We start from the raw sequence: 25,155 nt of genomic DNA, 5'->3' as shown, positions 1-25,155 counted from the left end.
CTATATCATTTTCCTCCCTTACTGCAAAAGCTTCTGCTTCTCCTCCGCAGACAATCCCTTCAACAACTCAGCCATGGCGCTCAGAACGGCATTCTTGTCGCTCTTCACCAACTCCGTAATCGTATCAGCAACACCACCAGCCTTCAAGTCCTCAATCGCAGCAGCGATAGTCTTAGCATCGCGCTCGAGCCACTCGGCAACTTCCCTGTCGTGAGCCTCCCAAGCAACAGAGTCATGCTCGGAAGCGAACCATTGCTGGAGCTTAGCAACACGGTCCGCACGAGACAACTTGGCGTTGGCACCGGACATCTTGGAGAGGACGTACTCCTCGTCCAATCTACGGCGAAGACGCCAGTAGAAGAAGCGGCGGGCCTGAACCCACTCAAGAGGCTGGCGGATGACACCCTTCGCCATCATGCGGCCAGCGCGGTCGTGGAGGTCAGCGAACTGGATAGCAATCTGCTGGTAGACGGGCATGAGCAACTTTTCACGGGCAGCCAACTTGACCTTAAGGTCGGACTGCTCATCAGCGGACAGGTCAGGCTTCTCCAAAGCCTTCTTAATCTCACCGTAGGTAGAGTCAAGACGAGCCATAGTGTCCAAAAGCTTGTCGCGACGGTACTTGATACCGACAATACCCTCGGGCTCCAAGACACCAGCACGAGACTCCTCGTCGGCATACATCTCCATCATGTCAGGGTTGATGGTAGGGTCAACGACGACCCAGGATCCACCACGCAACTCACCGTAAGGAGGAATGTAGACGAAGACAGGCTGCTTGTACTTTGTCAAGGCATCGACGATGTAAGAACCGTACTTCAAGACCTCGTTGTACATGTCACGCTGACCACCAGAGAAACCACGCCAGTTGGCAAGGATCATCAAAGGCAACTGCTCACCGTGGTTGAAGTCGTTGATCGCCTGGGCGGTCTTGAAAGCAGAGTTGGGGTACCAAACCTGACCAGCCTCCATCAAGGCCTGCTCGGTGGAGTCGGGGTTTGCAGGGTCGGCAGGGATAACGTTATCGACGGTGCGGGTCTCGACAGCAATAACACCAATAGGGATACCACCGAGGCGAGCACGACCAACAACAACGGTCCTGGCCCATCCGCTGAGAGTCTCCTGGAAGGAGCCCTTATCGAACAAACCAGCTTGGAAGCCCTCCTCATCTTCCTTACCGGCAATGAGCCATCTGACATCGTAAGCACCCTTATGAGGCGTGTACTCAACCTCACGATCCCAGCTGTCGTTCGAAGGAGAGATGGGGACAGGGGCGTTACGGCGCTCAGGAACGTAGGACAACCAGTCCATGATCTTGGAGATACCCTCGAGATCGTCAGCGGCAGTAACGTGGGAGACACCGTTCTTGTACATGATCTGAGTACCACCGAGTTGGAGGTTGGAAGTGTAAACCTCACGGCCCAGAAGCTTGTTGATGGCAGGAGCACCAGTCAAGATGATGGGCTGACCCTCGATCTGGACGGCACGCTGTCCGAGACGGACGAGGTAAGCACCGATACCAACGGAACGGCAGGTAACCAAGGTGATGGTGAAGATATCCTCGTAAGCACGGGAAGTCTCACCAGCAATCAAACCAGATCCCTGCAAACACTCAACACCGAGACCGTCGGTAGCACCGATGACAGTAGTGATCTTGTAACGCTCCTCACCGTCCTCGACGATCTTCTCGGTCAAGACAATCTTACGCTCACGCTCCTCCAAGCGCTTGTAGACTTCGGGAGTAAGGTAGAGGTACTTGAAGCCCTTGTCGGGGTTGGTGGGGTCGTTCCATGCAGCAGAGAACAAGGGAATGAGCTCCTCGGCAAGACCGATACGAGCACCAGAGTTAGCAGAAAGGTAGATTCTGGGGATACCCAACTGGCGGGCAAGCTGAGTAGCCTTGTGGAAGAAGCGATCCTCAGCAGGTCCGAAAGAACCGATGCTGTAGGTGATGTCGTTGGCAATCACAATAAAGCGACGACCAGCGGGGTATTCAGGGGTCTTAGCCTTGACAATCCAGGCAACCATACCGCAGGTGTTGGTTCCAGGCTCACGGGAGACCTCAGCCAAGTTGCCGCTCTCATCCAAGACCAACTCCTTAGCCTCAAGGATATCCTCGGGCATCTTGATGGCCTGGTTGGTAGCAGCAACCTTCTGCCAAGCGACACGAACAGCCTGACCGAAAAGCTCAGGGAAGTCGTATACGTAGGTGGTGCCCATCAAGTGAGCCTTGTAGCGCTTAGGCTGCAACCATTCCTTGGTAGGGTAAGGGTGGGAGATGTTGCGGAGGTGCATGCTTCCGTTGCTGCCGTTGCTGCCGTGGAGGGACTTGAAGATCCACTCACCCTTAGGAGTCTTGACCTCAGCGTAAAGCTCGACGTTGACAACGAAACCGGAAACATTGTTAATCAAAACACGAATGGGCATGGGCTTGCCAGTGGAGGGGTCAGCGCAGATGATGCGGATCTCAGCGTTGGTGACACGCAATCTCCAGAGACGACGACCAAAGCGGTCAAGGAAACCACCAAGGGCGTTCTCAACCTCAGCAGGGTTAAGGTTGAAAGCAGGAGTGAAGTTGATGAAGATGTGGTTCAAGTCAGTCTGCTCGGGGCCAGCAACCTCAATAGAGTCGAGAATGTCCCCAACAAGGCGGTTAGTCTCGGAGATGAGGTACTCGGCAGTAGGCATGTCCTGAGTAAGACGGCCGGGACGGACCAAGGCACGGGTAAAGTACCTCCTGTCACCGATAGCCTCCTTGCCAACAGCACGGTACATGTGGATGTTGCGGTGGCCAGTGAAGACAGGAGTGATGTTGAAAAGGGAGAGACGGTTGAGCTCAAGCTGGAAGGCCAAAGCAGGCTCCATGTTACGGATGGAGATGTCCTCAACGAAATCAGGTCCACGGTAGGTGAAGTAGGAAGGGTATGACAAGTCCTCGCGACCGCAAATGAAAGTAACGCGGCGCAAGCTGTGGGCACGGAACTCGGGAGCGAACTCTTCGACAACCTCCTGAAGCTGAGCGGAGATAGCAGCATCGTCCATACCGCTGACGGAACGGATAGCAATGGTGAGAACGTTCAAGGGCTCATCAGCTTCCTTGACGGGGGCCTTCCTGCGGCCGAGCATGGGCATAGTAAGACCGTCGTCGTCGTTGAAGCTGTTGGTCTTGCGCTCGTAGACGTCCAAAACACGGGGCAAGAGGTCGTCAATATCGTTGATAGAAGCGACAGGGAGGACAGCTCCCAAGCGGACGGGCTCAGCGTCAGTCTTGGCAAGCATGAAGCTCATGTCACTGACGGATGCGATCCTCTTGTAGTTGGTAGTCTCACCGCTGGGGGTAGGAGGGACAGAGTGGAGAGGAGTCTGGGAACCGGTACCGGTAAGGCCAGGGGCACCCATGGACCTCAACTGGAACTCCCAAGAGAGACAGAAAGGAGGCTCACCATCAGTATAGTAGTGAACAGCGAGAACAGAGTAGGCGCGGTAAGCACGGCGAACGTACACCTCAAGGGCAGCAAGGGACACCCAGGGGTCGGGGTGAGCGAAGAAGTTCGCCAAAACATCGAAGACGGTATAACGAGAGTCAACGAGCTCACGGATGACATCAATGTTGGGGGAACGGTGCTCCCACTGAGTGTCGCCGTAGCGGTTCTCGACGACAGCAGACTTAAGGATGTGCTCCATCTGGGCAGCACGCTCCTCGATGGAGGGCATGGCAATCTGGATGAGGACTTCACGGGCCTTCAAAGCGACCTTGGCGGTCTGGCGAGAGTCAAGCTCGGTGAGCTTGTGCAAGATGCCAGAGAAGTACTTGGAGATGGCGTTGTTATCGCCGAGGGACTTGATGTGCTCCAAGATAGCAAGAACCAAAAGGTTCTTGGCGCCGACGCGGGCATGAGAAAGGACGGTACCGATCACCTTGTTGATGTCGTCCTTGTTCTCGTCACGGAGCTTCAGGATAACATCGTCCTCGCGGTCCTGAGGTCCGCTGAAGAGGGTCTCGGTGGCGAGGTACTCCTCGAGCACTCCAATAAGGACGCGCCACTTGTGGACCTTGCTACCCTCACGGTAAGCCTCAGCAATTTTTATGAGAGGAGACATGCCGTTGCGGAGGATCTCGGCGTCAGAAGGCTTCATGGCAGCGAAGTGAGCATCAAAAGCCTTAAGCAGCTGCTTGGCAGGGAAGTCAGCCTGGCGAGAATGGGCCTTCTCGACGGTGCCGGAAAGGGCATGCTCGAGCTTAGGGGGCATACGGGAAGCCAAAGCAGCGTAGGCGATCATCCACTGGCCATAAGGCAACTCAGGGTTGCGGAGGACCTCGATGAGGTCCTTGAGGGTAGACTGCATGATGAGCTGGTTGTCGAAACCCTGCAAGATGTTACGCATGACACGCATCTTCTCCTCGAAGATCTGAGGAGGCTTGTCACCAAAGAGGGTAGGGGGACCCATGGCGGGCAACTGACCGTCGTAGGGCTGAGCGTGCTTAACACGGCTAGGGTCATCCAAGGTCAGGATACCGAGGATGTCACCAGCCGCGAGGGATGCTCCGGGCTGCTTGACAAACTGGACAATGCCAGACTCCTGGGCCATAAGGGGCAGGATCATCTTCATGACCTCAACCTCAGCGAAGGGCTGACCGGCCTTGACGTGCTCACCGGAGCTGACCAAGAAACGGACGAGCTTACCGGGGGAGGGAGAGCGGAGCTGAGTAGGGTCGTGCTCCTGCTCCAACATGCAAGTGCGACCGTCAACGGACATACGGACGGCACCAACGTCGTCACGGAAGTAAACGGAGTGGGAGCGACCATCGATCAAGATCAAGAGACCCCCGTCAGCAAGGGCACGGACACCAACTTCGGCCTTGGAGCCGTTAATGAAGAGGTAGAATGTGTCCATGGAACCGCGGGTGGCAGTGAATCTGAAACGCTGACCCTCGTAGATGAAGTCGATGGGGAAGACGGTCTTCAAGATGTCCTTGGAAGGAACCTGACCCTTCTCCAAAGACTTGCGGTACTCGGCGACACACTCCTCAGAGGCAACCCAGGCCTTAGTGACGGCACCACAGAGGACAGCCAAAGTGGTGTCAGGGCGCTCGGCAGTCAACTTCTCCTGAATCAAGGTGTCCAACCACCCGGTGGTAATAGTGTTATCCTCGAAAGCGGGAGTCTCGAGCAACTTAATCAAGTACTCAACGGTGGTCCTGAAGTCACCACGAATGGACAACTCCTTCAAAGCGACAACCATGTGCTTGCGGGACTCGGAACGAGTCTGACCGTAGGCGAAAATGTGACCGAACTGTGAGTCAGCGAACTCGTGAATACCACCAGCGGCGGCAACGGAGAAGTAACCCCAGACGTTGGAAGAAGAACGGAAGTTCAACTCCTGCATCGTACCACCGGAAGGCTTGAATCCCTCTCCAGGGTCCTCAGAGGTGATACGACAAGCAGTAACGTGACCCTTGGGTTGGGGCTTGCGCTGGGTGGACTTTGACTTCTCATCGGAGAAGTCAAAGTCGATCTCGGAGGTGCCGTTAGGCTCAACTCCGTACAAGAGACGGATGTCGCGAATACGGTGCAAGGGAAGACCCATAGCAACCTGCAACTGAGCAGCGGGCAAGTTGACACCAGAAACCATCTCGGTAGTAGGGTGTTCGACCTGCAAACGGGGGTTCAACTCCAAGAAGTAGAACTTGTCATCGGCGTGGGAGTAAAGGTACTCGACGGTACCGGCGGAAACGTATCCGACCAACCTACCGAGACGAACGGCGGCGCGCTCCATAGCCTGGAAGGTGTCAGGCTTAGCAATGGTGACGGGGGCCTCCTCAATAATCTTCTGGTGACGACGCTGAACGGAACAGTCACGACCGAACAAAGAAATGTTGTTACCGTACTGATCGGCCAAGAGCTGGACTTCCAAGTGACGGGCGTTACCAGCGAGCTTCATGATGAAGACAGGGGATCCAGGAACTTCGCTCAAGACCTGCTCGTAGGCACCAACAAAGTTGTCCTCGCTCTCGACCTTACGGATACCCTTACCACCTCCACCTTCTGAAGCCTTAATCATGACAGGGAAACCAATCTTCCTGGCCCTGTCCAGACCCTCCTCGGGATCGTGAGTACACGCCTTGTGGTAAACCTCATCAGACACAGTAACCAAGGCGGTCTCCTCATCCACCACAACCTGGTCAATTCCAGTACCAGACCAGTCCATACAAGGGACCTTGGCTGACTGCGCAACAATGGTGGAGGAAATCTTGTCTCCCAAAGAGCGCATAGCGGATCCGGGAGGACCGATGAAGACGATCTTGGACTTGGCGAGAGATTCTGGGAGCTTAGGGTTCTCGGAAGCATGTCCCCAACCAGCCCAGACGGCGTGAACCTTCATACGCTCAGCGACGTCGACGATGAGCTGGACGTTCGCGTAGTTGTTGTTGTTAGAACCACCGGGAACTTCGACGTACTGATCGGCCATCCTGATGTATTCTGCGTTGACCTTCAAATCCTCTGGTGTCGCCATGACAGTGAACTGCACGGCCCTCTCATTTCCGAAAGTCTCGTAGGCCCACTTCCTAACCGACCTGATCTCCTTAACAGCGGCGATACCGTTGTTAGCAATAAGAACCTTGGTGATAACAGTGTGACCACCGTGAGCAGCGACAAAGTCCTTGACGGGACCCGCTGGTGCAGCGTCGAGCGAGTTACCGCCGAGGAAGTGCGCAGGGATCTTGGACGCCATTGTAGTCGATGGAGTCGATCGCTCTGTTGAACCGGATGCTGTATTGATTTTTCTAGACTGTACGACCGAGAAAGCAGATGCTGAGGCAAGCCGGCGTACAATAGTAGATGCGAGTGGAGGAGTAGGGAGGGCACTCAGACGCCAGCGACTGGATCGTGCTCGGTGGACCGGGGGCTCTGGCGGTAATAAACGGAATTGGAGGGTACGGCGAAGGACGACGTTGAGATCCCTGCCCGACTTCGTGTTGAATTTAGGGTGGGGTTGACTTTGATTAAAGTTGGATCAGCCGGAGGGGAGCAGCTTGAGTTTTCTGTGATGCGACTGGACCCAACCAAATTCCGTGGGGATGCCCTCGCGCGTACTTGTGCGCCCCGAGCACAGCCAAATCGAGATGGGCTGCATACGTTGGGGAGAAGTGAACAGTCCTCGCTGCCGTCCGTTCGGGGAACCGGATGGAACATTGAATGAATATCTCTTCAGACGAATGCAGACAGTACTTCTCTAAACCCATGCTGCCCAACCTGTAGAACTCCGCCCTGGCCATTGCCATGGAAAAAGACCAACAAAAAGAATCCAACTCGAAAAGGACTTGATCCAACAAAATCTCAGGAGTGGAGAGCTATCTTACTTCAGAACCCCCAATCGCACTTCATTTCTTCCCGCGGTTCTCATTTTTGTGTCACCCTGCCGTCATGCACGTCTGTCCATCAACTAGCTTTGATCCGCCGTCATTAAACCTTCCTTCTCATTTCACTCCACTCCTTACAACACCAATTCCTTACCAACGCTCCAGGCACCAGCAGCAGCCGCGCAAATACCCGCTGCGATACCCGCCGCCCTCGGTCCAGCCGTAGACTTGAAGAAAGCACCCGCCAACGCTCCACTGACAATACTGTTGGCCATGTCGTGGTGACCACGGAAATAGCCGATTGAAGAGTTGATACCGTTGTAAATAACCGCAACCACACCAGCGGTGTTACCCAAGAACGGTCCACGCCTGGTCATAGAGTTCAAAACACCGTTGAGCTTCAATTTCGGCGAAGTGGCACCCTGGGTCTTCCTCAATCCCTCCATCATACCCCATGCACCTCCCAAACCAAGAGCAGCCACGTAGGAAGTTCCGGTACCGTAACACAAATCATCTGTGAAGCCACGACTTGGGAGTGCGGTGTGTCCTCCGGGCAAGTTATTCAACGAAGCATCCTCCAACAGCAAGTAGTCGATTGATCCGCCGAGGTTGGCGAGAGGGTGAAGAGCGGCAGCGTCGGTGCCGAGAGGCAATTGTGACATGAAAGAACCGACATTTGAGGAGGGAAGGTCACCAAAGGTGTTTGTAGGTGCGATGTCGGGCTGGTTTGGGGGAGCATCGATAGTAGGTGCCGCAACTGCTGGCGCATCCTCAGTCTTCTTCTTTCCAAGGCCGAACCAGGACATTATGATGATCTGTAACGACGCGACCGTTAGCAGTGAGATCAGGAATAAATGCTATCGCTGCCGCTTTCGCCCCACCAAGCCATGGTCCAGGCGGCACCGAATTCGACGGCGAAAAGAGGGGGAGCTCACCTAGGACTTGATACGAGTTCGATAAAACAAACGGTGCGAGCTTGTCTCTGGGCGATAAACGGAGTATTGCGATTGACGTATTCTCCTTTTCCTTCCGCCGTTCAAAAAGTAACAGATCCATCCACCCCGAAATCCGGCCCTGTCTAGCCCCATCGAGCGCGGCTGCGTATGGGCTGCGGCTCCGGTACAGCAAGCTCCCCAAGGCAAGAGATACACGCCCGTAGGACTGGCAGAACGGTCATCGAGCATTCACTGCTCGGAGCGGATCCATGAACTGACTGTCGCCCTTCTGCCGCATTTACAACGTTAGCGAACGGGCCATTGGCCTTTGTGTTCGCCTGGAATCATGAGTAATAGACCTTCCTCCGCGTCCTCGGCGGCTACAAGCGCGTCGGAGGCATTTGAAGGACGGGCGACGGCTGCGAGAGATGCGACAGCTACAACGCTCGTCTCCGGCACCGGTCCGCGGAGAGCAATCCCGGCAATTGGAGACGAATCATATCCACGGCGGACGAGATCGAGTTCGTCGCCAACACAGTCTACGACATTGTCGGAGTTGTTGTCGCAGTTGGATATTGAGAGTAAGATTAAGGAGGGTGCGGAGAATTTGTTGGTAATGTTTGAGAAGGGGAGGAAGAAGAATGGAACGGAGGATAACCCGAGGGAGCGAGCAAGGAGAAAGGCGGAGCACGAGTTGGATGCGGCGAATATGCGGATTGCTCATCTGAAGGAGCAGGTGGAGAGTGTCCAGGTATCGTCACCAGTGAAGAGACGACCAGGAAGGCCAGGGAACGAAGTCAAGAAACACCAACAGCGGCCATCACTGACCTCTCGACCCTCACTTCCGACATTGAACTCGTTTCAGTCTGGAGCCCTGGCATCCGACGAAATCCGAGAAGACAACAATGATTCGCCAACATGGTCACTCTCCGACATCCTCCAATCCCTCGAAGAAACCCATCACGAACCCCAATTCTACGTCGACCGCGCAAACACTTTAGTCCGCCTCCTCAGCCGCCACCCGCTTCTCAAATACGACTTGGCATGGTCCGCGTTCGGAGCACGAATCCAGTGGCTGCTAGGGTATCCGGTCAAGGAAGTCTCAGCAGCGGCATACCGAGTAGCTCGGCATGCTATGTCGGACCTCGACTCACTGCAAATCTTGGATGCGCTGCAGATTGAGCTGTTCATTATCAAGACATTGGCAAAGGAGAGCAAAGACAACCTTGAGAGAGAGCAAGCGGTGAAGTTGGTGAGAGTATACCTTGATATACCCGGAGGCACAAGACTTCTCCCACGCTCGGTGGTGCGCGCTGTCGTTGCGGTGGCAGAGCACACTGAAGACAAACTCTCGAATATATCCATAGAGACACTAGCAGAACTGCTCATTATCGACCCAGCATTACTCGTGGATGCCGGCGGCATGCGAATTCTGCTGCATACACTGACGGACGGTCCAGCTGGCATCACTCAGCCCCTCATCACCGCATTCATGTACATACTCGGCTCACCACATACCCGAAACTACATCCACAACGGGGCGGACCTTGATATCGTCTTATCCGCTTTCACTGAAGCGCATGCCAAAGCTCATGTCTCTGAAGACCGTCTCAATATCGCCCGGAGCGTTGTCACTACGATGTTGAAGGGCTGGCCGGGTGTGTTTGCGTTGTGTATGGATGGGATGCGACCCATACGGAGTGTGGTTGATGCACTTCGGATACCTGCGAGTGGTGTGAGGGTTGCTGTGATGGATCTCGTTGCGGATGTATTGGGTATCAAGGATCCAAGTTGGACTACGACGTTCCTGGCGGGGAGACGGATAACGATGTTCGGAAGACCGTCACTACAAGTCTCTGGAATATCGGCATACGAGCAGAAGAGGAAACCCGAAGAGAATCGCATGGCATTGAAAGAGCATTTCGAGGCGTTGTTATTATGCATCCTTTTCGATGTTGGGTTGTTGGATGCTTTACAGGTTGTCATTGAAGACAGGGATGAGGAGAGTACGATGAGGAAAGCTACGCTGCTTATTGGCGAATTGCTGCAGCTCGCTGGTCGAGTATTGCCGTTGTCGTATAGCAGCAGGCTAAGTACATTGGGGCGGTTATTCGAGGCCGCGGTTGAGTTCGGGCATAAAGACCGTTTCGTGGCAACGAGTGCGTTGATGCAGATTGAGTCATTTAACCGCATCGGTAACCGACCACAATGGGTTTCATATCGAGAGAGATACTCGAGCAGCAATGATCAACAACGTGGACAACGCCAGGTCGAACAGGTCAAAATCAAGATGAACCTGAACATCGATGATACCCATTTTCGAAACATGGTTATGGAGACACAAGTTCCGAGCACGAAGAATTTTACGAAATGGAATTGGGATACGCTGCTGGAGCTCGTACAAGGTCCACTTCGGAACCCGAAGAGGTTGGAGGAGAGTATTCGGGCTTCGCATTTGATGAGGCGGTTGATTAGCTTCTTCAAGCCGTTTAAGTTTCGGTACTCGAATATGAAGAAGACGAAGCCGAATCAGCGGTATACGACGTTCGGGTGTGCTTTGCTGAAGACACTCTTGTCAAATCAGGAAGGTATTCGATATTTGACTGAGAGTAAGCTGGTTAAGCAGATTGCGGAATGTCTGTCACAGCTTGAACCCGTAGCTACCTTCGTCAACGAAGAACCCGTGTTCTCGAAGCGACGGATGGAAGATACCCTGAGTTCGGGATACTTTGCTCTGCTAGGTACGCTTAGCTCACAAAAGGAGGGTATCGCATTGATGGAGCATCATCATATCTTCAATATGTGTTACCATATTTCAGACCTGAAGAATCGAGATGATTTGGTGATGGCGTTTGTTGAGAATATGGATTATTCGCTTGAGGGACATTCACGGATCATCCTCTCAAAGGCGTTGACGACTGGTTCGAAGGCTGTCCGAATGTTTGCTACCAAGCATCTGGCTTCCATCACGAAGAATTCTAAGTCTGCTGAACAAGCTCAGTGGGCACTAAAGCTCCTGACTACGCAATTGTACGATCCCTTTGTGGACGTTTGTGAGGTCGCTGTCAGAGTATTGGAGGAAGCATGTGATCTGATGTGCAACTTGCAGTATGTCGTCAAACTCAAGCCAGCCCTCGACCACCTTGGTGAAATTGGTGCGCCGCTGATGTTACGTTTCTTGTCTACGAGCATTGGCTTCCAGTATCTGAATGAGCTTGACTACATTGGTAAGGAGATGGATGACTGGTTCCATGGCAGGAATGAATCATACGTGGCATTGGTCGAGGCATGCCTTGCTAAGGTCTTTTCTGGTGATGACCTGCGGTCTAGTCGAAGCGATAATGACGCATCGTCGGTGTTTGACGGCACAGCTCCTCCACACTTCTACGGTGAACTTGCGAAGACGGAAGAAGGATGTCGGGCACTTGCTGAGAAGGGGCATTTCCAACAATTCTGCAACTACATCCGTGAGTTTGGTCAGGAGAGTCGAGATGAGGATATCATTCTGAAGGTTAAGAGTTGTCTTTGGGCAGTCGGTAACATTGGGTCCACAGCGGGTGGTGCACCCTTCATCTGCGAAGCTGGCGTTGCAGAGCACATTGTTCAAATAGCTGCAACGAGCAAAGTGATGTCGCTCAAAGGAACTGCGTACTTCGTGCTTGGGGCGATCGTAAACACTGAGCGGGGAGCAGCCATTCTCGGTGAACTCGGGTGGGAGACTGTAACCAACGCCCTAGGAATACCTCTGGGTCTGTGTGTTCCCGATGATCTAGGGAAATTTTTGACTATCACCAAAGACGAACCTGCACCAGACAAAGCGACTGGTCGACGTGAAAGCTCTGGTGAGGCGGAGTTTACTGTGTTGAATCTTGTGGATGATCCCGTTGACCGAGAGATTCTTGCGGCCATTAGTGGGTTGTCGAATCACATCCTCGCCAATGAGGCTTCGCGGACTTTGGCAAAGTTGAAGTCGCGCTACGGTGCAAAGTTCGGCTCTCCATCCCTCTACAAAGCAGTGCTGTATCTCCTGGAGGTGTATCGGTACAGATTGCCTGTACGGCGGTTCTTGATGGAGCTGTTCAAGAAGGACATCATTCAGCGGGTTATCGACCAAGGCGGCGGTACGCGGATATTCACTGACCGTACCCCCGTTGAAAGCATGCAGCCAACCCCTGAAAAGGAGACGCCGCCGATGCTGTTGCCGGAGATATTGGCTCCACCTTTACTTCGCTTTCTTCCTACGCCGGACATGTTGACACTAGGAAGCGAGGAGCCACAAAATGCCGAAGTGAAGCCATGATTGGGAAGATTTCACTTGTCATACCTAGGCATATAGCATATGTCACTACGCCCATACATCTGCGTCTGGGGGATTTATCGGAAACGGAGTTATGGCGTTTCTTTCATTGGGGTGAGGAGTTACACTATGATTAGATTCCATGTCTGCCGCCGTGAAGGCGGGCAGCATTTCCACTGCATTTCAAGACTCCTGAAGTCCCGCCCACCGTTCCTTGTAATTGATCACATCCTGCTTAAATTGTTTGTCTAATTTCTACGACACGGGCAACTCAACGCAAGGCAAGGCACAATTGATTCCCCACAATTGCAAGTGACGTCTCGCCTCGAATGCGACGGTTGGCCGTGAATGCCAGCTCCAATGGACCTGCTGTTTCCTGGCGATGTGAATCGAAAAATCGATTATCCGACATACTATACCTTCCCTACGCCAGCGGCGTTGCTGGCGACGCTCCTTGTACATCAGGACAAGTTCCCCAACCCGGACGGGCAGAAGAGCATCCTCGTGTCGTGTGCGCCTTCCAAGGGAGAATTCTTTAGTTCTTTGCTTGAGGACACTTCACCTACAACGCATCCAGACTACCTGGACCAAGAATTACTGGACCAGCCTCCGGTTACCTCGTCACATCCCATCAGCGACTGGATCCGCAGCGATGACTTAGCCAAAGTAAGATGGATCATCGCAGCGTCCATGATCGAAATCGTGCATGCACCGACCCTAACACATCTCCGTGCCTTACTCTCTGCCTTGCACTCCACCTCCACATCTCCGCCACTTCTCGCCATCTCCTCCTTCCTCGACGTGCACCAACGCGGCGGTGAGCTTGCTGCACAGGGTGTGAGCCGTACCTTGGCTGCTGCGATGGAAACAACGAATGGAAGGCTTTTAATTGGTGATGCGATGGAGGTGGATACGCAGATGCCTATGTTGAATGCGGGTGCGGGGATTGGGTTGGGAAGTGCGAGTACGGCGAGGACGGCCAGTTTGAAAAGGGTTCTTGGAATGTGGATACGGCATTGGTGGAATGCGAAGTGATTGCTGCCAGATCGAATATGGAAATGTTTTCAAGCACGGCAGCGATATGACTTGGCTACTCTTTAGTGGGTAACCCACCGACTTGTTGCTCGCTAAATCGCATACAGGTCGGGCGTCTATTGCATGCTTCAGTGCCGGTCGATTGTCTACAGACCGATAGGCGCACCATAGACCTGAGGGACGAGCTGATGGAGATCGCCGTTCGAGCTGCTGAAGATCGTCGTCGAGCTGCTGAAGATCATCGTCGAGCTGCTGAAGATCATCGTCGAGCTGCTGAAGATCGTCGTCGAGCTGATGGAGTCGAGCTGATGGAGATCGCCGTTCGAGCTAATGGACCATAACATCAGCCCTCCCTACGTTGAAGCCGATCGTTGAAGGAAAAAGAGTACAACAATGCGTACGTAACTCGCGCCGCTGCCGTATATCGGAATGAATATTCTTCGTTATTGCAATCCTTCCACGCAAGCCATTATTGTTGCAAGTTACAGTTACGAGAGGGCATGACGGGACAGATGCACACGACGTCGACACGCGACCGCTACCCTAACTGAAAGAACTTTGTTCATTAGATAGTAGAGACAGCCATAAGTACTCCAAAACACCGCGCAAACCAAACAAATGAAACAGTAAACCCAAGAACGCCCTCACGAGTCACAATCCATCTCTCAAACCATCCTCCTTACTTTCATTGCATCCGTCAACATCCCAGACCTCCACATCCACATCCGTCTCACGCCCACGCTTAAGCCGTCTCCACCAAATCCATACACTGCACCATTTCCTCCATATACAGATCAACATGACTCATCAACTTGGAATACGCAACCTGCAGCCCTTGTACCTCCGCCTCAACATCCGCCCTCAAATCCGCAATCTTCTGCTCAATCTGCTCCGTCATTGCGCGCTTCTTATCGAGTTCCTGTTGTCTCGCACCCCTCTCCGCAGTCATGAGCGCATACTCCTCCCGAATCTGCGCCATCCTCTTCTGCGCCGCTTCACGCTTGGTTTCGGCTTGATGCGTCGCCCGAACCAATTTGTCGGATGCGTTCTCGAATTGTCGGAGAAGTTGATGTTCCCGCGCTTCGACCTCCCTGACTTCAATTTGTTTTTGGTCGTGAATTTCGCGCTGTTTAGAGACTTTTCGGGATGCTTCCTCGAGGCGGGTGAGTTCAGTTTCGCATTCTTCCATGATGCGGAGGCAGGTTGCGACGTCTTCTTCGACGCAGCCGATTGCGTCCATGCGGGCTTGGAGTTCGCGGGCTTTTCTTTCCATTGCTGCGACGTTTGCTTTTGAGGCGTTGAGGGTGTTGCCCATGCTTGCGATTGTCTCTTTCAATGTCTCGGGGTCGTGTACGATTCTTGCGCGGATCTTTTCGCATTCTTGTTGAGTGTTTACCACTAAGTGCGACAAGTTTGTCATCTTCTCCGTCAACTCTGCCTTTTCCCGTCTCAGAATGTCGTTGTCCTTGGTCAATGCCGTCTCCTGTTTCTTCAGTTCCTTCAAATCGTTCGTAAGTGCGATATTGGCCTCCCTAGCTTTCTGCACCAACGGTTCCTCCTCGTCACGCTGCTTCTTCAGTGCTTCGAGGCGTGTCTTCATCTCCTGGGCTTGGAAAGTGAGTTGTTCGTGGCGCTGCATAACTTCATCGGATTTCGCTGTGAATGCGTCGAGGACTGGCATTTGTTCCTCGCGAAACTTGGCGAAGTTGAGGATGGCGGAGAGGATGCGACGGACAGAGCCGGGTTCCGGCTTGATCAAGTCGCGAACAGAAAAGTTCTGAATACCAACTTCATTCATCAGACGAACACTACACATTCCGTTAGCATACAATCCCAACTCCAACAAGCACACAATACGTACAGCTTCTGATGAAACACCATCAACCCCAAACTCCCCGAATGAATCTCAAAAAAGTCCATATCCGAACTACTCTGCAGACTCGAATCCAAATTCTCCCTCGTAACACCCATCAAGATATCCGCAAACGTCTCATAGACCATTTGCATGCGCTGTGGTGAGGGTTTGTTGAGGTCGTCCTCGGTGAAGGGAATGCTCAGCTCGCTCATGCAAGTGAGGATCTCGGCGGCGCTGAGGTCAGGGAAGAGGTAGGATGACATTGTTGGTTATGCGGTGCGATCAGAGGAAGCTGACGGCGATTGTTGAGGATGTATGCTCTCTCGTCGCGAAACGCGATCTGTTTGTTTACTTTGGCGGCTGGGCGCAGCAGCGGCTGCACTAGCCACAGCTGATGGAGTCGAAGGAGGGTGGGAAAGTTGCGCGAACGGCCGCTGGGGTATTTTGAATGTTGAGAGGAAGAGATTCTTTACTAGACGAACAGCTCGGCTTGGAAGGCTGCGGCACTGCTACATGGCCCAGCTAACAGTCATCGCGATTAAATCTTCCATTGTCATGTTTCGCACTTTCGATGCCGTGTCGGGACTCCAAGTGTTATGTTAATACACGGCCGCGGTGTCGAGTCACGCAACGAGATTTCACAGGTGTTGCACACAACTTTTAGACGCGAAGCAAGTGGTAATCGACTTTGCAGGTTATAACAGTGGGCCAAGAGAAGTACGTGTGAGCTCTAGAAAATGGTGGGTTTATAAAGTTGATATCAAGTTTACAAAAAACAAGGTCCTAACAATGTCTCTGTAGCTCAGCTGGGAGAGCGTCAGACTGAAGTGATTCAGTGATCATATATCTGAAGGTCTCGTGTTCAAGCCACGACAGGGACATCCTTTTGCGAACATCTCAGCAGCACTGCCCAGGCTCCTTCAATAGGTTCAGCCAGCAAGACCCTCCTCACAAGCACCAAGCCACTCACACCTCGCGAACCTCGACTTCTGTCCATTCAAACTGTCGGATCTTGACTGTGCCTGAAATGTAATTTACGCGTGTTCACCGCCACAGCGCTGCCGCCAGCGAAACCGCGACGTAAAGTACCGAGACCGAGAAAGCTTAAAGACATTCCCATATACGAATTAGATATCGCAATCGCATCGCGTATCGTTTCTTTCAACTGCGCGACATTGAGCTTGAGATTACCTATCGATTGACACCTCACAAAGACATTTGATAAAGGGATAGTGGCGACGGAGATACATCACAATGAGCATCAGCGACCTCGATCGGTAATCCTCCTTCCCCTCCACTTCCTCATCCTGCGCACCCCACTGACACCGTCACAGCCAAATACGCGACCTCCGCGCCTGCAAACCTCTCACCGAACCCGAAGTCCGCCAACTCTGCCACCGCGCCCGCGAAATCCTCGTCGAAGAAGCCAATGTCCAACACGTCGACTCGCCCGTAACAATCTGCGGTGACATCCATGGTCAATTCTTTGATTTGATGGAGTTGTTCCGGGTTGGTGGGGATGTACCGAATACGAACTACATCTTCATGGGGGACTTTGTCGACCGGGGGTTCTACTCAGTAGAAACGTTTCTGCTGCTACTGGCGTACAAGGTACGATATCCAGATCGCATAACCCTCATCCGCGGTAACCACGAATCCCGACAAATTACCCAAGTCTACGGTTTCTACGACGAATGCGTACGGAAATATGGGTCGGCGAATGTATGGCGGTATTGTTGCGAAGTATTTGATTATCTATGTTTGGGGGCTGTGGTGGATGGGAAGGTGTTTTGTGTGCATGGGGGGTTGAGTCCGAGTGTGACGAGTTTGGATCAGATTAGGGTTATTGATCGGAAGCAGGAGGTGCCGCATGAGGGGGCGATGTGTGATTTGTTGTGGTCGGATCCAGAAGGTTTGTGTCACCGCTCTCAATTGTGGATACATTCGGCTAACGATGAACAGACATCGAAGCATGGGGTCTCTCGCCCCGAGGCGCTGGATTCCTCTTCGGAGGGGACGTAGCCCGCGCCTTCAATCACGTAAACAACCTAACCTTCATCGCCCGCGCCCACCAACTCGTCATGGAAGGCTACAAATCGATGTTCGGAGGACAAGTCGTAACCGTCTGGTCCGCGCCAAATTACTGCTACCGATGCGGGAACGTCGCGTCGATATTGGAGTTGAAGGAGGGGTGGGAAGCGGCCGGCGCGGAGGGGAATGAGGATGGGAGGGATGGACGGTTTAAGATCTTTGAGGCGGCGCAGAATGATGAGAGAGGAGGGATGCCGAGTAAGAAGCCTGTTGCGGATTACTTTCTGTGATCTACACCTACAGTGTCGAAAAAGCTTAAGGGTCGGGAGATGGACGGGAAGGTATGGAAGGGACAGGATATCACACAGAACACACAAATATACCCAGGTGAATTGTTATCATGACCGGATCAATGGAGTCGATCTTTGCGCCGGGATCTCACAGTAATCTGTCGGTCGCTGCACGATAGACTGTTACTTTACGCCTTCGTTAGGAAGGTCGCTTATTTCGACTCAAGTCCCGCGTGAAGAATAAGACAAGTGACAAGTACAACACGAACACCTACAAAGTATACGAGCATGGTCAAAGTCGTAAGAGCGAATAGCTGGGTACCAGTGGAAGAGAGTTGGGCGACGGAGTCGTTGATCGATCGGTTAGAGGTCGCGGCAGCGGCAGAGTCGGCGTTTAAGGATGAAGGCGAGGAGGCACTGGCGGGTCAGCCGAAGACGCCGTTAACCATGGCCGCACTACAAGCAAATGACAAGAACGTGAGTGATACCCATCCTCCTCTCTATCTCTACCTCTTTCTTCTTTTTTGCGGGAAAGACGAGAGATCTCGAGAATGAGATCATCAAGTGGAGAACAGCTCGGCTAACTCGGCACGCACAGCACCCCTCCTCAGAAACCTTCCACGAAGCCTTCGTAAAAGCACACGTAGCACTCCAACGCTCCTTAACCCAAGCCAACGAATTCTACGAACGCGCTCTCGAACATGACCGGCTCACGGCGCTCGCTTCCGCTTCTTCGAAGGACCAACAGGAGAAATGCGCGGTTGTGCAGCAGAGGAGGAGGGAGCTGGAGAGGGAACATTCGGATGTGAGGAGGAGGTTGAAACATGCGTTCTGGAGATCGTTCCCGATTGGACATCAAGAAGCCGACAAGCAGTTGAATGCTGGATCTCCAAGCCGACCAAAGTTGTCGGCACAGCGGGCAAAGTCGACATCCTCCCACCTCGCCTCGATCTTCCCCCTTCACCTGCCTGGACACTCCGATAACGTTCACGCACTCTCACCACCAGCTCCATCATCCGCCGCATCCTCCATGCCAGCCTCCCGCTCCCACTCCCGCGCCGTATCCCGCCGCAACTCCATCAATGCCCTCGCCGCCAGAGACGAATTTAAAGCCTTCAGATACGAAGACATGAAAGCCGTGGGACCCGCGCATGGACTCTTACCTGGACGCGAAACGGAGGAGTGGAGGAAGATGGTGGAGAAGGTCGAGGCTCAGTTTAAGGAGATTGTGAGAGCGTAGATCGCGGTGCGGGATTTCCCTTGTTTTTGCGTGCATTTTGTGTTGTGCATGGATGATCATGAGCATAGCGTGGATATGGTGTTTTGATGTGCTTTAGATACCCTGGCTATGGATTAGAACTTTCCCATTATTCGGCGTATACAGATATAATTGACTTTTCTCCTCTCTTCATTTCTTGATCTTGTGTGAAGTTGTACGGCCGTACGCGTACGTCTATTAAAAATCCATGAAAATGTATGTAGCATCGTTATCGTCATCGTTTTGACCGCCGTGACCGGTCGCTTTCGCGACTCTCAGGCCCAGTCAGCCTATCCATCAACGTGAACGTCTGCATCCGAATCATCTCCCCATCCTTCAGTTGCTCGCCTCGCCGTGTTCCCGTGGCCACCGCACTCGAGCTCCCTCGCTGCCCTGTAGTCAGCGCCTCCCCACTTAACCCCGTCTCAAGATCGTATTTATCCCACCAACGAGCATCCGCCTCAGCACTCATACTACCCTCCCCCCTCGCCCTCTCCCTCCTTTCCTCCCTCTCATTCCTCTCTTCCCTGAGTTGTCGATCCTCATCCATCCGTCTCAGATACGCATCATTCATCGAATGTCCCAGACTTGCCTGCACCGTATAATTCCCCTCCGACGAACTCGCATTCGATCCCACAGACGCCGTACTCCCCTTCCTGTCCCCACCCGTCGGATCTCCTCCGTGGCGTTTGTCGTGAATCCATTGACTCACCCTCACATACGGTTTCTCCTTCGTCACAAACACCATCACATCCACGAATCCATGCAGTGGAATAACCCCCGACGAGATCGTATGCAGTACGAAAATCGGTTTCGTCACGGATTCAGAGGAGAGTTGGAACACGTAGAGGACGAAGGGGATGATCCAGAGGAAGAGGTAGACGATTGGGTAGATGAATAATAGGCGGAGTTGGCGAATGACGAGGAGGTGGCGTTTGTGGAGTTCTTGCATGGGGGTTAGGGGTTGGTTGAGATGGGCTTGTTGGGTGGAGGTGGTGGTTGGATCGGGGTGTCGTTGGCCGGGGAAGGGGCCGATGGTTAGCTCTTCGGCGGCGGGAATGTCGAGCGGGAGGGGTGATGGTGTGCTCCCGTGCGCTGAATCTTGTGCGAGGACGGGGTGTTCGAGGGGTGCCGAGCTTGTTCGTCGGCTAGTGAGGGAGATGGCACTAAAATTCCTGTGTCGTCTTTGACTTGCGGATGCGGATTTTGATTGTGGTGGTTGTGGTGGTGCCTCTTCTGATACATCACCGAGTAAACCGTGCGTATCAAGCATTGCGATACCGGCATCTTGACTGGGTCGTCTCCCTTCTCTCCCCACTGCAGCCCCAGCAGGCTCCGGCAAATCCTCACTCAACAACGAGGGGTGATGAATATCCTTCCGAATCGACCGGAATCGACTCTTCACGTAGATGTAAAGCGCGAGATACAACACCAGCACAAATCCAATAATGAAGAACCGGGGGCCCCATGTCAGTGCCATTCGCCATGCGATGGGTTTCACTGGGATGTAGCACCAGTTCGGTAATGGTACATATCCCTCACCAGCAAACACCAAACTCGCCAACAGAATCGACAATAAGGCCCACACTGTAAACACCCAATTTCTGTACGGATACAGTCCTCCTTCCTGTCCCGTCTGTTTATGCGGTAGAAAGACGTACAGCGCGGTATGTAATGCAATCACAAATACCGCAAAATCAGTCGCCTCGATAAATGTCTCCGAGAAGAATCCAGCAGCTTGGCAGAAGGACGAGTCGGCGCTGATCATGCCTCGGGAAAGAGCTACTGCCGGGAAGATCATCTCCCAAGTTGCTTTGCAGAAGTCGGAGACGAAGAGAAGGAAAATCAACCTGCGGGGCACGGATCAGCAAATAAACCATCACATGTAGAGAAGAGGGACGTACTGATGCCGGAACGACATCCTCGGTAGGAAAATCAATAAATATAGGATCCCACATATTGACGTCGCGACACTGACGGTCGCACACGACACCGCGACACTCCGGATAACTCTCGCTTGGTACGCGGTAAACTGTATCACACCCGCCCCATTCATACCACCAAATCCGGTGTAGTTCTCCAACATGCCGCTCCGTCACGTTGAGGTGTTCGTTTATAGCAAGATCTGATCCGTCCGGGGATTTGCAGGTGGTGGGTGGTGTAAGAAGCGAACAACAACAGCAACGGGTATTCGAGAGCTTCGATCAATTGGAATCAGCTCAGAGATTCATTCGGCGACTGCGGTCGACAAGCCGGTACAATAATAAATAAAGATGTCGTATGCCGAGAAGGGTCGTATTGATTTTCGTTTGGTTAGTGATTTCTGATCGAGGCCCGAGCGGAGAGGTGTATTTAGAGTCTGCGCTACTTCTGCCTGCAGCTGGTGGAGTACGGTACGGTATATACTGACCCGAGCGCTTATGTGCAGATGCGACCCGTAGACTGCCGGGATACGAGAAGCCGAAATGGATGAGCACGGCCATTTGGACCAGGAGTCGCCGTCGGGAAAGTCGTGGGTGCCGTTGGAGTCGAATCCAGAGTTGCTGACCGAGTTGAGCCATGCGTTGGGGTTGAGTGATGCTCTTGGGTGGCATGACGTCTATGTAAGTTTGTGTTGCAATTATGCGAGTGACAGCTTGCTGACATTGGCCCGTTCACAGTCAATTGATGATCCGGATCTTCTGGCCTTTGTCCCACGTCCCTGCCATGCGCTCCTCCTCGTCTTCCCCATTTCCTCCGCCTACGAACAGAAACGCCAGAGACGAGATGAACAGCTGAAGTATAACACACCGCCTCCGGAGGGCGTTTTCTGGTTCAAACAAACCATCGGAAACGCCTGTGGAACGATGGGGCTCATCCACGCTCTGTCGAACGGTGACGTTTACCCCTTCGTCACCCCCACCTCCCCTCTCCACAAATTCGTGGAATCAACCAAAAACCTGAGCATCGCCGAGAAAGCAAAAGCCCTCGAATCTAACACCGAGATCGAGGATTGTCACAGGAGTACAGCTACACAGGGCCAAACCGCAGCACCAGACGCTACGGACGATACGGATCTCCATTTTGTGTGTTTCGCAAAGGGCACGAATGGGTCGTTGTTGGAATTGGATGGAAGGAGGGCGGGGTATGTCGATCATGGGAAGCTACCTGAGGGAGAGGATTTGCTTGGGGAGAAGGCGTTGGAGTTGATTAAGGAGTTTGTGACGGGGGAGGGGGATAACTTTAACTTTTCGTTGACGGCGTTGGGGCCGTTGTGAGGGAGACGATTGGCATAACTTGCATTCACGTGTACCAAGGATACCCAATCAATAGACTTGTTCATACTAACTTCGCGGATCGTTGTTCATGCTCTTATTCCTTCCGTTACCTCGACGGTGGCTGCTGTCTAAAGTGTGTCACGTCCCTCTAATCGAGTTCAATACCCCAGCTACCGACTTTCTCCATTGCCGTGCTATCACCCTTTCCTAGACCCTCCCCTTCTGCACCCAACACTCCCTCAATGCATGTCCATGGATTACGTCCGCCACCCCACTTCAGCACTTCATCTCGGAACTTCTCGCCAGCACTCCTGTCCACTGGGTTGCTGGCAAAAACGTTCTTCCAAACCTTGGACGCAATAGCACGGTCAAAGATATACGAGTAATACGTGCCTCCATAATGCGCTAGATGCGACATTTGTGTCTGCCATCTCGTACCGGGAACAGGTGGGTAAAGTCCCCATTGCTTTTCAAGGCCGTGCAAGACAGCCGTTGAGTCAAATCCGCTCTGGAGTGGGATAGAGGAATGGAGGTGCTGATCCAACAGTGACATCACAATCTGGATCTGTGATTCACTGGCTGCCAAAAGCTTCTCCATCTTGTTTTGGGCTTCAATGAGTTTGGGCGGTGCAGGCGCATCCGTTTTGTAATGTCTAGCACAAAGCTTCAAGACCTCGGGTGCGCTGACAAAGTGCTCCATTAGAACACTGGGCAACTCGACAAAATCTGTAGCACATCGTGTACCGCAAACGCTTTGGAAGCTGGTCCGCCCAAGCATTGTATGCATCGCATGGCCCATTTCATGGAATAGCGTTTTCACATCATTGAAATGCAACAGGGTTGGGCCGGGTCTCCCATCACTCTCAAAGGCGCATAGCAGCGCAATTGTCGGCAGCTGATATATCTGACCGGTAACTGGATCTTTCATCGTAGCCATCCCAGTATATTCCGGAATCTCCCCTTCAACCGGAGTATCATCGTCAATGCGTCTTGAACATCTGACAGTGTAGTGTGCCGGGTTCTTCGTTTTCCCTTTTCTAGCAAACAAATCACAATATATCAAACCAACATGTCCTGCCTTCTCACAAACAACATCCAGTCTTCGCACATCTTCATGCCAAGTTTCGCCTTGCTGAGTTTCTCGCGGGACGAAGCGGATACCGTACAACTGAGTAAAGAGCCGCGACAACCCTTGAATCACTGTTCCAACAGAGAAATAATCCCTCAAACCGTACAATGATGCTGCCGACCGACTCTGCTGTTGATGATATCTGACGGCGTAATAATCCCGATCCCATGCCTTCAATCCAGAGGGCACCTGCAACTGCAATTGCTCCTGCTTCAGCTTCTCCAAAATGCCCTGTTCCTTCTGGGCGAGAGGGAGGTTTGAAGCAGCCAACGATTCCAAGAATTCCAATACTGAAGCTGGCCTACTAGCCATCTTATCCTGCAGTTGCATCGTTGCGTAATCTTCATGACCGGTCAACCTTGCGAGTTCGGCCCGAGATCGCAGCATACTCTCCAGAGTATCCACCTGTTTCGCTGTGCCCGCATTCATAGCTTCGTAGATCTTTTTGCGCACATCACCACTGTGTACAGTTTGCAGAGCCAACTGCGCAACCGTGCTCCTTGCTGGTATTGTGATGGATGTCTTATCCCGTGACATGTACTCTCGAGCCCAGTCAGGATTCAGCCCATATAATTCTTTCGGATCGAACTTCATCACACTCTCGTTTGCACCTGCACCCGTCACGAAGCGTCGTCCCAGAACATCAATCTCTGATGCAAGTGAAACAAAACGGCCTCTAGTTTTTGGAGAAAGATGGATACCTGCCTTCTCAAAATCCCGAATAAATATCATCCCCACTGCGCGCTCCTCTTCAGAAAGATCCGCACTTATCGCCTTGTCCGCAAAAACACGTAGGAGGGTTTGATATAGACCAACATTGGTGTTGAGCTGATTCATGAACTTATACATGATCGCGTATGCTTGTTCAGCAGCCTCAACAAACTGCGGATCAGGATGCGCTGTCCGAATGAACTCACTCAGGTCAATCACGCAACACATCATGTCACTCAACCGATCAAAATCCTTGATTACACTTCGTAACTCGGCAGGTGTTCGAGCAGCCACGATCTTATCGGACAAAATGGAGGCTCTCTGCAGTGTACGCTCGGCAAATACTGGGAATGCTTCTGGATCGGTGAGATATTTGTAGAGAAAAAGGCCAGTGCGCTTCCCGAAGCCAGAGAAAGACTTCCTGGAAAAAGCCTTCCATGCCTTAGGCGAATCAAAGATCTCTCTCAGGAGGGCATCGTCGTGCACATTGTCAGCAGACGTCGAAAAAGCTATGTGTTCGGCTGGTAGACTTGAAGTGGCGGTTGCGTAACACCTGGCATATTTCCGCCCATCTCCCTTGAAGACGTAACGTCGAACCCCGGAAGCCACAGATTGAGAGACGGATCGATACAGCAATGCCCCCGCGCTGGTCCGTGGTGCTGCTTGCCGAATTGAAGCCAGCATTGAGGACCGAGTAGGAAGGACGCGCGTGGACGCACGCAGTTGCATCAGCTGTGGGCTTCACGATCTCGGGGTGATACTTATGGCGATGGTTGGACGTTTGCTCGAGAGACCTGCGGTAGGTATACGGTGTGCCGAATTTAATTCATATAGGTCGGGGTCCGGCCGCGGATGTTCCGCTTCCTGGTCAGATGACAGAGGGAGGGAGGGAGTCGTGTAGACTGTGTCAAACTTCATTGCTATTACTATGAATAATTGCGGGACGTGTTACTGTCTAGATTCATCCTCCATATTCTACTCGTCTTCGGGCAGG

The 25,155-nt window shown here is 52.8% G+C and overlaps 10 protein-coding genes and 1 non-coding gene across 11 annotated transcripts; 6 read left to right on the top strand and 5 right to left on the bottom strand.

Annotated features, from left to right (window-relative positions):
- Positions 1–18: 18 nt before the first annotated feature.
- On the bottom strand, positions 19–6,840 carry SAICODRAFT_91146 (Biotin carboxylase; the record flags this gene model as incomplete). Its single annotated transcript, XM_019171739.1, has 1 exon — positions 19–6,840. The coding sequence occupies exon 1, from the start codon at positions 6,733–6,735 to the stop codon at positions 19–21; it is 6,717 nt and encodes a 2,238-aa protein (XP_019025055.1). The 5' UTR covers positions 6,736–6,840.
- A 657-nt stretch (positions 6,841–7,497) lies between these two features.
- SAICODRAFT_34546 (mitochondrial import inner membrane translocase subunit tim23) lies at positions 7,498–8,025 on the bottom strand (the record flags this gene model as incomplete). Its single annotated transcript, XM_019168366.1, has 1 exon — positions 7,498–8,025. One exon carries the CDS (start codon positions 8,023–8,025, stop codon positions 7,498–7,500), a length of 528 nt encoding a protein of 175 aa, XP_019025054.1.
- On the top strand, positions 7,961–12,775 carry SAICODRAFT_65136 (uncharacterized protein). The gene is made up of 3 exons (XM_019170124.1): positions 7,961–8,201; positions 8,790–12,419; positions 12,561–12,775. The coding sequence occupies exons 1-3, from the start codon at positions 8,024–8,026 to the stop codon at positions 12,596–12,598; spliced, it is 3,846 nt and encodes a 1,281-aa protein (XP_019025053.1). The 5' UTR covers positions 7,961–8,023; the 3' UTR covers positions 12,599–12,775.
- Positions 12,776–12,916: 141 nt separating this feature from the next.
- On the top strand, positions 12,917–14,058 carry SAICODRAFT_70631 (uncharacterized protein). Its single transcript, XM_019170597.1, has one exon. The coding sequence runs from the start codon at positions 12,944–12,946 to the stop codon at positions 13,628–13,630; it is 687 nt and encodes a 228-aa protein (XP_019025052.1). The 5' UTR covers positions 12,917–12,943; the 3' UTR covers positions 13,631–14,058.
- Positions 14,059–14,372: 314 nt separating this feature from the next.
- SAICODRAFT_34544 (Nuf2-domain-containing protein) lies at positions 14,373–15,748 on the bottom strand (the record flags this gene model as incomplete). The annotated part of the gene is made up of 2 exons (XM_019168365.1): positions 14,373–15,438; positions 15,492–15,748. The coding sequence occupies 2 exons, from the start codon at positions 15,746–15,748 to the stop codon at positions 14,373–14,375; spliced, it is 1,323 nt and encodes a 440-aa protein (XP_019025051.1).
- Positions 15,749–16,276: 528 nt separating this feature from the next.
- SAICODRAFT_t57 lies at positions 16,277–16,366 on the top strand. Its single transcript has one exon. It is a non-coding gene; the product is annotated as a tRNA-Phe (tRNA).
- Positions 16,367–16,540: 174 nt separating this feature from the next.
- Positions 16,541–17,895, top strand: SAICODRAFT_91134 (serine/threonine-protein phosphatase 4 catalytic subunit). Its single transcript, XM_019171737.1, has 3 exons — positions 16,541–16,762; positions 16,820–17,397; positions 17,448–17,895. Exons 1-3 carry the CDS (start codon positions 16,740–16,742, stop codon positions 17,804–17,806), a joined length of 960 nt encoding a protein of 319 aa, XP_019025050.1. The 5' UTR covers positions 16,541–16,739; the 3' UTR covers positions 17,807–17,895.
- Positions 17,896–18,132: 237 nt separating this feature from the next.
- Positions 18,133–19,164, top strand: SAICODRAFT_29881 (uncharacterized protein). The gene is made up of 2 exons (XM_019167521.1): positions 18,133–18,283; positions 18,405–19,164. The coding sequence occupies exons 1-2, from the start codon at positions 18,254–18,256 to the stop codon at positions 19,044–19,046; spliced, it is 672 nt and encodes a 223-aa protein (XP_019025049.1). The 5' UTR covers positions 18,133–18,253; the 3' UTR covers positions 19,047–19,164.
- Positions 19,165–19,299: 135 nt separating this feature from the next.
- SAICODRAFT_6716 (uncharacterized protein) lies at positions 19,300–20,985 on the bottom strand (the record flags this gene model as incomplete). Its single annotated transcript, XM_019170293.1, has 2 exons — positions 19,300–20,914; positions 20,969–20,985. The coding sequence occupies 2 exons, from the start codon at positions 20,983–20,985 to the stop codon at positions 19,300–19,302; spliced, it is 1,632 nt and encodes a 543-aa protein (XP_019025048.1).
- Positions 20,986–21,529: 544 nt separating this feature from the next.
- On the top strand, positions 21,530–22,321 carry SAICODRAFT_6715 (ubiquitin C-terminal hydrolase L3; the record flags this gene model as incomplete). Its single annotated transcript, XM_019170289.1, has 2 exons — positions 21,530–21,667; positions 21,725–22,321. 2 exons carry the CDS (start codon positions 21,530–21,532, stop codon positions 22,319–22,321), a joined length of 735 nt encoding a protein of 244 aa, XP_019025047.1.
- A 148-nt stretch (positions 22,322–22,469) lies between these two features.
- SAICODRAFT_34539 (zincin) lies at positions 22,470–24,845 on the bottom strand (the record flags this gene model as incomplete). The annotated part of the gene is made up of 2 exons (XM_019168364.1): positions 22,470–24,690; positions 24,715–24,845. The coding sequence occupies 2 exons, from the start codon at positions 24,843–24,845 to the stop codon at positions 22,470–22,472; spliced, it is 2,352 nt and encodes a 783-aa protein (XP_019025046.1).
- Between the last annotated feature and the right edge of the window lie 310 nt (positions 24,846–25,155).

Source organism: Saitoella complicata (genome assembly GCF_001661265.1).
Source record: "Saitoella complicata NRRL Y-17804 unplaced genomic scaffold SAICOscaffold_8, whole genome shotgun sequence".
In the NCBI taxonomy this organism is placed as follows: domain Eukaryota; kingdom Fungi; phylum Ascomycota; class Saitoellomycetes; order Saitoellales; family Saitoellaceae; genus Saitoella; species Saitoella complicata.
The sequence above is the reverse complement of the archived record's forward strand: the minus strand, read 5'-3'. Positions and strand labels throughout refer to the sequence as shown.